General features: G+C 41.1%; 1 protein-coding gene across 1 annotated transcript in view; it reads right to left on the bottom strand.

The window, feature by feature from the left end:
- Nucleotides 1-13302, bottom strand: part of PGGHG (protein-glucosylgalactosylhydroxylysine glucosidase) — a 305061-nt gene that overhangs the window by 228142 nt on the left and 63617 nt on the right. The window contains exon 3 of the mRNA XM_078682845.1: nt 7076-7286. Coding sequence (XP_078538971.1) covers nt 7076-7286 — 211 coding nt within the window. The remainder of the gene's footprint in view (nt 1-7075; nt 7287-13302) is intronic.

The raw sequence follows: 13302 nt of genomic DNA, 5'->3' as shown, positions 1-13302 counted from the left end.
TTTTTGATGCTGCATTAAATGCCATTACCAGATTGTCATGTGATTTTCAATGCTGCTAAATGTTTTATATTCATGGCTGACGGTTAAAGAGGTTAGAACTGGTTCTTATCTAAGACAGCAGACAGGGTTTTCGGAACGGAAAGTGAACGGTGAATTGGTATGAATGAGCTCTAAGCATAGGTTTTACGGTAAGTATTTGTGGAAGGTATTTTTACTAAGTGGTTGCTTTTTTTTGTCCAATATTTTCTGTGTTGTTGTTTCTTTTGTGTGTGTTTTGATTTGTTTCGTTTCAGTGCAACGGGAAATATTTTTTATCTGTGTGTTATGGTGAGTATTGATGCAGCTTTGTGCTAGACAGATTAAGTGTACACTGACACCGCAGGATGCATGATATGCATGAGAAAAAATATTGTCCTTTGAGTAACTAATATTGTGTTTTCCTTTTGTGGCCTTTGTGCTATTGTGTGTTTTATGTTTTCTTTGGCTTCTTGTGCATTGCTTGCTCTGTTCTGCGTGGATGGTATGCTGATTGATCTTGAGCCTGACAAATTAAGTAGGCCAGCATGCTGGGTTTTGGGCCACAGGCTCACTGTGCATGAAATGCATGGCATCATATTGTGTGTCACAGCTCATTTGCATGTGTTACTGTGATTTGTCTATGCTTTCTGTGCTTAGCACAGCAAGTATACCTGCTGCCTTGTATTGTTTTGACAATTCTATTATTGATACTAGAACAAGCTCCTCTATGGGGAATTTGTTATGGTCCCTAAATTTCACAGACAACACTTCAGCAGTGTATGTCTATTTGGTTAAAAGGGGTATGGAGAGAAAATACGAGAGTTCTACGGTGTACTCATGGTGTTGTGTCACAAGCCTGACCATTACCTAAGTAATTTTTGTTCATTTATAGATTTTCCATTTGCCGCCATTTCCCTAATGAATGTCGCATAGTGCCTAGTTATGGGGGACTTCAGCTGTGTCCCAGTTCCATTTCCTTTTCCTTACTACTTTTCCTTAGATACGTTGTATTAGATATTAATAGGCACACATATCCTTTTATGACAATGACATTTCTACATGTGCTAAAAGATGTTCTAGCCCTCTCAAAAGTGCTATGTATCCCCTAGAATTTTGTTTATGCTCAGGGCTACACCCAGTGGTTGATGGTATTGACCGAAGTGAAATATGTTTCAGATTTCCTTCTGTCAAAATGGGGTAGGAGGCTAGCTGCCCGCTAGCTCTCATATAAATTAAAACTAGGTAACATGTGTATTGCTCCCTCCTGTCCTGCTTTGATCTAAAAGGGGAATTAGATGTGGGTAGTTTTGTTCTACAAGTGTTGGGTAAACTTAGAGTTTTTATTAGAGAATTATTTTAATTGGATAGGGATAAAAGGAAGGGAACAGCCCAATCAATCAATCAATCATAACACTTGTATAGCGCGCTACTTACCCGGGAGGGTCCCAAGGCGCTTGGGGGAAGGGGTCCGCTACTCCTCGAACAGCCAGGTCTTGAGTTGTCTCCTGATTAGTGTTTCCTTATTTGACCTTTGAAGGGAACAATAGGTCGGTACTTTTGTGTCACATTCTTAGGTAACAACATCATTATTGTGCAGCACTAAGTAAAGGTGTACAAGTTTCTTATCAATTAGCCGGTAAAGTTCAGCTGATATTCCCTATTAGAGCTGGTGAACAGGTTTTCCCCTAAATAAAATGTTACATGGTCTAAATAGTGAGAAAGGTGAAAAGATGCTTGTGTGATCCTCAGCACAAATATTTTTAGAAATGAAAGATTTGTAGAAGTTAGTTTCCTGCTGCCTCTACAATATGTGAGCATGGTCATGAGCAAAAATATAGTTGTTTTGAGTAAAGAAAAAGAATATTAGAAGTGTTTGAAGTTTTGCACAACAGTGAAGGTTCATAAAGTAGACGCTGTGTGCTCGCTATAGGAAGAGCGGTTTGAACTTCCCTTTTTGCTATTTCTCAAGTGCAAATGGGGGAATACAACATGTCTGTTTTGTTTTATTTTTTCTCTTCTCTTAGAATTCAATAAATGCATACGTCCATCTACAGGTAATACAGCGAAAAGTCAGATATGTAATGTATTACCTATTGTCAGTGCACAAATCTATTGATAGGTACGATGTGTTCACCTTCAAATTGACATGGGTAGAGAATATGAAAGCACAGAATAGACCTCATTTGGTTTCTTTGAATTTGAATTTTATTCATATGCCTTGTCTAAAGATCTTCGTTCTATTCATCAGCAGGTAGCAGACACCCTGAAGCCGTTGCCTGAGGGGCCTGGCCATGGTATAAACCCAGGGGACTGGGTCCTCGTGAAGCGGTATCAGCGGAAGTCCTGTTTGGAGCCTAGGTGGTCCGAGCCCAAGTTGGTGCTCCTTACCACCCGCACCGCACTTCAAGTGGAGGGTCGGAAGGCGTGGACGCATGCCTCTCACGTGAAGAAGGTACCCCTTCCTCTACCCTATGATGCGTGGGTACGAGGTGGCGTTGCAGATCACGAGACCGAACGCGTTCCTCGACACCTTCCCTTCTCTGATGCTTTACTGACGGAGGAGGAACACAACGAGAACGCGCGGAGGCCAGCCCTGAGTACAAGTAGCGAGGCTTCTTTTGGTCCCAGTGTGCAAACAACGGAAGCCGCCCCTTTTGAAAGTGATTCCCCAATTTTGTTCACAGATCCTGAAGTGCGAGGCGGCACTCGCTATAACTTGCGGCCCAGGAAAGAGAGGCGAAAGAACTGAGCACTGGAAGAAGGGCCGAGGTAGGGATTAGGAGTGGACTATATTGAACAGGTTAGCCTAGTGATAGGGATGGACTGCTGAAAGAGCCCTGGTGCACTATTGAGACACTGCTGAACGGGACGCTAGAGTTGTGTGTGGGCCCAGGTTCAGTGCTCCTGAGTCGCTGCAGTTGTGCGACTCCGTCGAGGGATTAGGGTTTGCGAGACTGAAAGCCTGCCTATGAGGCTTTAACGGACATAGGGAGAAGAGCCCTGTCGAAGGGTGAAGCACCCCTCTGGCCGGTTTTGGAGTGTCTGGAACTTTCTAGTAGTGCTCTTAGTGTCTGGAACTTTTAGGATATCGCTTGGTTTGTTCATTAGGTGAAATGTATCCCTTTGGCCGTCCTATCCCCGAAGAGGAACAGCCTTTTGCTGCTCCTCGCAGATCAGAACCAGATTCACCATGGCATGCCCTGCCTCGCAAAAGAAAAATTGTGGTTATTGTGGTGTTCATTATCATATTCTTGATAACACTTGGAATATTGTTCTTCCTAGATGAAGCTTACCCTGTCCACAAACTGGTCCCTACTCCCTCTCCCTTGCCAGAACATAATATGATTACTGTTGATTATGGTGAACAATGCATGAGGAAGGGCTATCGTGATAATGTTTTCATTAAAACTTTACATCATGCTCATGCTGTGTATAATGTGACAGATTGTTGGGTTTGTGGGTTGCTCCCTTCAGCCGCATATGAGAAAGATAGGTTGCTGTCACTTCCCTTAACACCCGTGAATAGTTGTGTGGGTTGGTATACTTTGATTGGTATGGTGAAATTTTTCCAGCAGCCAGATTTTCTGAGTCCCCGATTACATGGTACAGGGTCGACGTTGACGATGCGAGTACGCACTATGCCCACTTCATCCCTTGGACGGTTGTTTAGTGACGGACGTTTTGATCAGACATTCTTAGAGACATGCTCGAAAAAGGTAGAACGATTTGTGACACCCAACGACACTGACAACGTGAGGGAAAGTTTTCTAAAGTTGAACTCTTCCTTGGCCTATAGACATCCTCCTGCGACAAATAGTGGTGGTCATTCTCTGGTACCCTTGGCAGTTGTTGGCCCTTCACCTTTTTCCTGTATTATGGGGTGGGATTTGTTATTTGGATTATTTACTTCCCCCTGTTTATGTAGCACCCTCGGACTATCATAAGACTCATCGACGGTTTGCTATAATGCCTGGGCAGCGTAAAAGGAGGGCTCCCCAAGTTGAAGACGTAGATCAGACGGATACTGGTCGGAAAATTTTGATGGGGGTTGTAGGAATTGTGGGTGTATTACTGACTTGAGGCCTATGTGTTTATTGCCTTCACCACAATATACTGGTTGATGCTGATTGATGATGATATTTTTGACTAGTGTAGCGCTCTGTCCCTAGCACGTTATGTAAAGACTCTCCTTTTGGTTAATAAAAGCTGTACTCATGTTAGCCACATCGTGCTAAAAGGAGGGTCTGATAGGTTACAGTTTTCGATGCCCCGCCCACTGTATATATTATGTTTATGAGTTAGCATGATGTGTCTAACCAATATGCAGTCACAGTTTAAAATTCATGTGCTGAAACCCACCGAGCTATTTTTGTAATGTGCAAGCTTCAGTTGGATAGAATTGTTTCTGTAATGTGTAAGCTTTTGTCTTATTATTGCCTTCTAAGTTAGAAAACCTGATGTGGTACATTACCTTTTCCCTTAGTTAGGTTCCAATTATTGATATTTCTGTATACTTTCCTATAAGAGAGAGAGGCTTGTCTATGGCAGACAGACTTCTGATGCTGACATTTGCTCTGCAATTCCAATGTCTCATGGTACAGTTTTTCCCCCCTCCCTTATGAGCAGAAAATCCTTATTTCAGCATTTCTTGCCTTGAGTTAGTTTTGCAGAAAATGTTTCCATGCCCTGGCAGGGCAGAGCTTCGGCTCTGTGTCCTTGAGGGGAGATAACAGGGTTGCCTTCGAAGGCACAGATGCCTCATGTATGAGTTCATTGTTCACCATTTCGCTAGTTCTGTAATTTTCCAGGCTGGGCGTGTCTTTACCCTGCCATGTTATGTTATAATGTATGAAGAGGTGTGGCGCCGCGGCCAGGGCGACTGACTCTGGAATCTGGGGATCACGGTTCGATCCCCGGCACCGGCGGCAGATTAGCCCAGCACCATGTGACTCTGGGCAATAGCTTGCTTAATCTTCCCGACGGCCCCCAGCGCCTAGAGACCCTAACGGGTGATTGTGCGCTTTACAAATGTGGATATTATTATTATTATCATGATAGGATGAGTCAGTCCTCTCGATGCATTCTCTGGAGTGCAGACCTGACAGGGCCCATCTATAGATGAACATTTGTATCCTAATAAATATATCTCTAATCCTTCTCCACTGCCTGGCTGGCTTATTATATGAGAATGATAGATGAGTGAGGTAAGTCGCTCAGGTGGATTTGAGCCACGCTTATCACAACTGACACATATACTGCCTTTTATTTTTCAAGTTTGTTGGACATGTAACATTGAGAAATATATTTGCTCATCACCACACCAATAAAGATATTCATTCACCCAAACAACTGTTAGAATATGTAGTTTTAACTTCATATATCTACTGAATCAACTATTCACACATATTTGGCCAGTCACACACCCTCTACCGAACCACACACACATTCACTCTCCCATACAAATACTCAGTTAACTAATCAATAACTAACATAGACTTTCACATAGCTAGTAACCAACTGGAGAACCAGTTTACACAACAACTGACAAAGTGATACAGATATTCACACAGTTTAGTCACTATCCACTATATTTAGTGAGACACTATAAATTGTTAAAGTCCTCCATCCAAATATTTATTTTTATATATCCACTCATACTTCAATGCAAATGGCTATATATATAATGCATATTTAAATTTCGAAGCAAACCACATTCACTGGATGATGTCATCAGTGATGTCATCATTGATGTCATTTGAGATGTCATCAGTGATGTCACTGACCATGTCATGAATGATGTAATATGTGACATCATCAGCAGTGGATGGCGGGTGCGCGAAATATAGTTAATACAACTAACTATATAGGTGCAATTTCAATGTTTTTTAATGCTAATTCCTAACTACATAAGGCCTGAAACCTATGGTTTTTTCAGTGAATATATATATAGACAAAACAGTCTCCCTCACCCTGAAGCCTTGTTTCCGAACAGCGAGCCTTGATCACATTGACCAATTGCAGCAAGGTTTACTTTTATTCAATAAGGATTTGTGTTTTTTAAATAATCAGAACTCATAAAATCCCCATTCATTGGTTAATGTTTAATATTGGACGTATGCTGATTTTTCTTCTAGTCACCAATGTTTCAGTGATATATCTGCATTCTTCTATACACCGCAGACCCACCGGCAGCCCTTTACTAAGGGATTGCACACTGGGGGGAGAGGGGTCAGGCAGCAACAGTGGATTCTCATATGCTCACTGGAAAATGGGAAACACACAGCAGTCCCGTGGGACTCATTCAAGGTGGGAGACAACTACATGATTTAGGGGAATTCAATAATTAATAAACAAAAAATGTCTCCATACAACAATTGTTTGAATGATATTAGAGACTAGATGGAATTTAAATTAGCAACTTCTGCATTTTTTGTCAATTATATTAGAGAATATATATATTGTCAATTCATATGCAGTCAAAGCAGAACTAAGTGCCGACGGCGCAGTGCTCACATGTGAAACAATACATATTCAAGTACATATACATGAAGACCCTGTACAATTCACTGGTGTTAAATAGTATTCTTTGTTATGAAAATGGCGGTGCTGTGAAATACATCACTGTTCCTCCCACTAGAAAGAGATGTGAGGGTTTGTTGACATTTCTGTCGCATCAGGACCAAGTAATTTGTCCCTTCAACCACCATGAAAGTTAGGTTGAGCGTCTGACAACAATTCAGTAGTAATATTCTTAGTATTCAGTACACTGTATAATGTGACCTTCACTGACAAAACAGTCCACAAGGGGTAGATACATCCGCTTCACGATACGCCGCCCTGCATACTACGCATGTAGATGGGAAATGTTGACCTTTATGGCTCAAAGTCTTTAAGTAAAAACTCAGAGTAATCTAAAAATCATATCACTTTCAAGCATGACTTAACCAGTCACACAGAAAGGTTTGGTAGGGCACCAGAATGAGCCACAGCTAACCCAATGGAATGTAAAGCAATAGACCATTCACTACCATTAAGATGTCCCAACAAATATACTCACTCAGCTCCCTGAAAATCAGGTCCTCGCTGCAGGTTGAGGTCTGGGCTCTCTGGTTTGAATGACGTCTGCAGACTCACTGTGATTGGCTGGCTTGAGGCACCCGATCTCGTTATGGCGATAGAGAAGGCAATCAAGTGAACATGAGATCGATGGGCATAAATCTGCTGTGTCACAGTGTATTCCAGGCATTGTAGCGAGTGTGTAAATGTACCTAAGAAAGGAAAGAAAATATTTTTCACCAAATTGCGTCTGTTTAGTCAAAATTGAAGTTATTTGTGATAATTAAAACATAAGTGGACTTATTGGTTTTATTCCTCAATAACTTAGATTGTAGATCTCTGCAGCAGATGCTCAACCCCAAGCTGTCTTACAGGGAAGAAATTATAAAAAGCTTAAGCATTCCAGTACAGTATGTCCAGAGACTTACAAAGAAGTTAAATTGAATTGTTAGTAATACACAATAACCCAACCCATTCTGCCTCGTGAATGGGGTGTAAATTTGTTATGTGAGGCATGCAAAAACATACTCAACTTGAAATCACTTAAAGCAGAAATGATCAAATAACAGAATTTTAACAGCTATGGAAACACTATAGACTGCACACCTCTCAGCCCTAAAAACACCATCTTACTCCTATACGCTAAGCACCCCTGAGCCCTGAAAACATATTTATGCCCCCATACAATACCCATCTCTAAGCTCTAGTAACTTCTTACTAGCCAATACACTACCCATCCTTTAACTCCTTCCTACACCTCTACAAAACCCTCCCTGAGAGATATAAACTCCTCAATTCCTTACCACCAATGTACACTAACTATACCTGAGCTATAGGAACAATCACCCAGTTGTGTGGCTGGGTTTAGTCAGCTTCCCTGGGTGGTAGCACAGCCTGTGCTTAAATAGCACAGCTACTTACATAGCCAAATAAGTACATTTTCATGCAAAAACGTGATGTCTCCCTGTTGGGTGTTGGGTTTTATTGTGTCAGAGGCAGAACACCCAATAACACAATTTGGGTTCTGTTTTTAACAGGGGAAGTGTGGGAATGCTAGATGGTAAAAAGATTTTGGATCCCTGCAGATTCTGGAACCTTTGCTTTAAGGAATATGATGAAAATTTGTGATTTTAACTAAGATTTGAGAGCATTCTTGGTAAGAAAACATTGTGGGATCCATGCAAGTCACAGCACCCAGAACTTCCCTGGGTGTCTATTTTACAGATATGTCTGGGTTTAGTAGGTAACCCTGGGTGATGGCTAAACCTTTGTTATTATCAATTGACTCTCACTCCATTTTAGGCTTCTACATTTAATTATGTATGCAAAAAAGAACACATTTTGGAAAATGCTCTTTGAATTACATAAAAGTATGGGTAACCTCAATTTCAGTGTTTTACAAATAACCGCCATTCTTAAACTCTATATCGAGGGTACATATAGAAAATTCTTTGGTTTCGTTCATATACATTTTTCATTTACTACCTTTTACCTTACAAATTGGTGCATGGTCTGTAAACAATGAGATACCATTATAGGTTTCAGTTCAATTAGTGGCTCTAGGTATTGCCTGGTTTTGCACAAACATTATGTATTGCTGCAACCAGTGGGGTCTGACGGACATAACAGTATGTTGCTTTTGTAAATCTGCCATATGAGCAAAAATTACAGATGAAAAGATTGTCGCCTATTGCTATTTTCCATACTTATTTGCATAATTGTTTTATGTTAACAATTAGATTCTTTAGGAAAAACATGTCAGATCTACCTTAATTACTCCTTACTGAATTAGGATTTTTACCTACTTTTGAGAAGTGGACAGCTTTCTAGGGTCACAACAGTCACCACAAACTGTAAGTAAGTGGATACTACAAAAAATAGGGAAAATCAACTATTACTAGGAAAAATGCAAAATCAGAGGTAGAAAAATGTAACTTATTTTTTGACAACTCTGCTTGTTACTGAAAGATGGGAAGATGGTGATCTTAGCATAACAAACCATTTGTTGATGTTATCTTTAGAAGATAAAGATGTATGTTTTCATGCCCTGCACTTTTGACCAATTTCTTCTCAAAAAAGCCTACAAAATGCGCAGTATTTTGGCTCTTTTCTCAGTTCCCTCCAATGGAATCCACAATCATTACAAACTTTTACAATGCTCAACATGTTGGAAAAAAGGACACAAATTTGACCTGGAAAAAAATCAAAGAACGTTTGAGCAAAAAGCGCTCCAAGTATAAAAAAGCTCAGTACTAGGAGATGGGGAGGGTGGGGATGTTGCATATCTATACCACATCATTTATAAAGGTGGATTAACTTGGACATTTTGGTAGCAGTCAGATTAACTCCTCATCCAGGCAACAAAGATACATTTAAATCTTTCTTATGACTTGCAGAATATTATTCTAAATTTGGTCAGAACTTTGAAAGCAGTGTATGCACGTTTAAAAGATACTCATTATGTGTGGGACAAGGACTGACAAAATGCAAATGCAAAAATCCAAAATGGAATTTCCAGGGCACCAATTTTAGGATATTTAAATGTAGGAAAAAAGACCATATTAATAACTAATGCCAGCACTAGAGGGCTTGGTGCAACCTTAACCTACAATGTTAATGTCATAGAAAGTGCAATAGCATCTAAATCTTGACACCTTCAGAAAATTCCTCAGTAGGGGAGAACGACGCTGTTGCATGTTATTTTACCATTAAGCATTTTAAAACGTACTTGTGGGGTCTACAATTTGTACATCATACAGACAACAAGCCCATAACGCATGCCATTCATTACAAACGTTTAGAATACATTACAATCATGGGTTGGTAAGTGGTTTGTGAGGTTAGAAAGATTGTGTTTTATTGCCAGGAGAAAAAAAGATCGGTCAAACATTACATCAGAAAAAGACACAGAAAAGGAGTAGTTACTCATGTAAATACACTGCAACACAATTTGGGCCCACCAAATAATAATAATTTGCATGAATAGCTCCCAAAGTTTTTTTCTGAGTTGAAATCCCCACTCAAATACACTTTTACCCCAACTCATTGTTTCATTTGTGTACACCATTCCTGAATTATCATTGAGTTTCTCTTCATTTTCACCACCAATGTCAGAATAGGAATTATATGTTACATTCTTTATTGTGTATGAGGGGCATGCCAGTAAGAGAAGTCATCTTCCCTATCCATACCCTCCGTTTAAATATATAAGGGAAATCGTCTTGCACCAAAACCCACATTGCCTGGATCTTCTGAAACTCCACAAACAAATGTCCACAAACCCAAGAAACTATTTGCTCACATTTAGGAAATCCCGCATCAACACCTGGATACCATTCCTTGACGATATCTTGTGAGTAAAAGACCCCAAACAGTGTGAAATATAGTATACACCAATAATTGGAGTCTCTCATAAATGTACCTATTTTCGCACAGGATTAAACACATTTTGCTTCTGTTAACATATTTCCTGTCTCCGGTCACTTTTCCTGAATCTCTCAGAATGGATCCTCAATAATAATTTTGCATTCTGATAAAACATGCGCTGTCATGCACATTTATCTCAATCTCTTTTGACATCTAGAAGCACATTTCAAGTCATTATTTCTAATCCAATCCCCTACTTGCAGATGTTTGATAAAAGTCCCTTTGGGTAGCAAGTTAAACTGTGCATTAAATTGGCAAAAAGATTTTATTTCAGATGCTTCCAATATCTCCCCAATGTAGCAGATGCCACTATGCTTCTAGACCTTACTACTGTCTCAAATTTCTATACTAATTGGATCGCGGTAAACTATTAGAAGAATGGGATTTTTCGTACTCTTGAGACATACCTGTATATAGGTGTATATACATTTAAGTCAAATTTTCTTGAAAAGTTTAGAATTGTCATATTTAAATATAATCCATTTAGCTCCTCTGGAGCGATTATTGCTTTCAGACTAACATTATTCCAGTGCTCGGACCCTGGTAGCGTGTTACACTTGAAATAGACAAGTGACAGAGTATTTTTCTAAATACAACACCCCCCAATACTATGCTTGGTCCAGCATGGGATGGTTTGCAGGGTTGTCATTTTAATCGGATTAATTCAACTACTCTGACACGCTCTTTTGATCCCACTTTTGAAGTTGATTTGCTATATTCTCAATGAGATGTTATAGTTTACCTCCAATAGATCATTCTGATTATTTGTTGTATAAAATGCCTAAGTATCCAACAGCTTTGTTTACTACAATTGTGTTATGTGGGGATGGAGGTTAATCGAACTCAATACCAAACTGAAGTAATTCTATTTTCCTTGCCTTATCTTATACCCAGATATCTGCGCACAAAGTTTGAGCAAGTTTTTCGGGTCACTGTTGCCTACACAGGACTACGTCATCGACCATGCACACTCCAATCATTTCTTAATTGTCCCGTGGTTCTAGGTATGGTTCTATATAAATGGAGAATGGTATAGGTGACAGGGGGAAACTCTGTCTAGTCCCCCTACTAACCTTTCACCTTTAATTGTGTGCCTGCCTCTTGATACCCACCCAATATTAATTATTGAGAGTTGTTCATTCTCCTTAAAGCCTCCAATAAACGTTTCCAATGAATGCCTTCTTGTCATCAAGAAAAGCTAATAGGGCTGCTTGACTTGGTTTGAACAAATATGACATTGCTCCCAGCAAGAAAAGTGTTTATGCAGCAAGTTGGTGTCTAGGTGTAAATCCAGGTTGGTCTGTCACTGTTATACACCCTGCTGCACCACTAATCGGAGAGCTAATACTTTTGTGAAAACCTTGTAATCAGTCATAAGAGCTGTAGTAGTGCACTATACACTGCATTGTTTGGGATTTCTATAAGGTTTAAAAAAAAAATATATATATCAAGCAATGGTCAGCAAATATGGCACTAATATTTTAGCTTGTGCAGCAACACCAACTTTTGACATCAAGGAATAATCTTACCTCGCCGAGGTTGCAAGCTGTGGGCTGTTATAAGTATACTGTCACCCACTATGATGTTCCTCTCTCAAAATATCTTTTAATTCATATGCCTGTATTAGTTCAAACAGGTGCTTTCTGACAACTTTTTCCCCACTGTTGTTTATTTAAAAATGCATCATGCCTTGAGTCAAATTAAACTACCTTGCCACCCGCATAAAAATAGTTTCCAGATATGAAGTTAAAGGGATCTTAGAATCTTTAAAAAATGTAAGGATTGTTTGTGATGGGTCCATAATATAAAACAAATGTACAAGAGTGATTAAGACCATTGACCTTTACTGAACTCATATTGTTGTGAGCGGGGGCAAGATGGCCGCCGAGGGAGTGCAGTAAGCAGTCGCATCCTACTCCACCTCCTCCTCTCGATATGCTGAAGGGTAGAGTGTGACCCCCCCCCCAGGAGATGAGAGCGGGTGTCTGACCCTTTGGTCGGGAGCAAAGCAGCAAAGCCGGCCACTGGATGAGCCTACAGAGCATACGGACCTACGCCAGGGATACTGTCCAGCAAGTATTGCTCCGGGCTCACAGGAAGCTTACGGTTGGACTGGCACTGGCATCAATAAAATATAGAATGCCTCCTCGGACCACAAAGGGCACCGAAGCGAAAGAAGGGAGCAAGGAGGCGACAATCCCGAAAGAGCCGAGGAAGGAGAATGATAAGGAGAAGAAAAGAAACGATCCGAAGGCACCGGCCGGAGCCGGCACACAGAAGTTTGCAGCCGGGAAACCCTCGAGCAAGAAAGCAGGCTATGAGGCGTCGCTGTCATCAAGTGCACAACGAGACAATGTCTCCAGCAAGCCTATGCCACCCAAACAAAAACCCAAAGAAACTAACCTGCGCCAGCCTACGATGATGGAAAGTCTCGCCGGCATCTCTGCGGGGGAAGCGGCGGTCGGGAGACAGAAGCGAGGCAAGGGCTTGGTTGGGTTGAACAGCGGGCCGAGCGTCCTCGTGGACGCCGACGCTGCCGTTGCTAGGCAACCGACGGCGGCGGCAGCGGAGCAGAGGCAGGGAGCGGAGCAGAGGCAGGAACCAGAGAGCCGTGAGGAGGCTAGCGTAGCAGCCTCGGATGGAATTCAACCCAGCAATCTTGTAAGTACCCCTGGCCCAGAGGGCAAGATCCATGGCTCGAACACTGTGGAAGAAAACGGAAAAGGCTCAGGAGGAGGAGCTCCAGTAGCCACAGTACAATCATCAGGGCATGGCAAGGACAGGGGTGCTGAAGGGGGGGAG

This window comes from Lissotriton helveticus, chromosome 3_1, assembly GCF_964261635.1.
Source record: "Lissotriton helveticus chromosome 3_1, aLisHel1.1, whole genome shotgun sequence".
Classification (NCBI taxonomy): Eukaryota; Metazoa; Chordata; class Amphibia; order Caudata; family Salamandridae; genus Lissotriton; species Lissotriton helveticus.
This window is presented reverse-complemented; position numbering and strand designations above follow the sequence as displayed.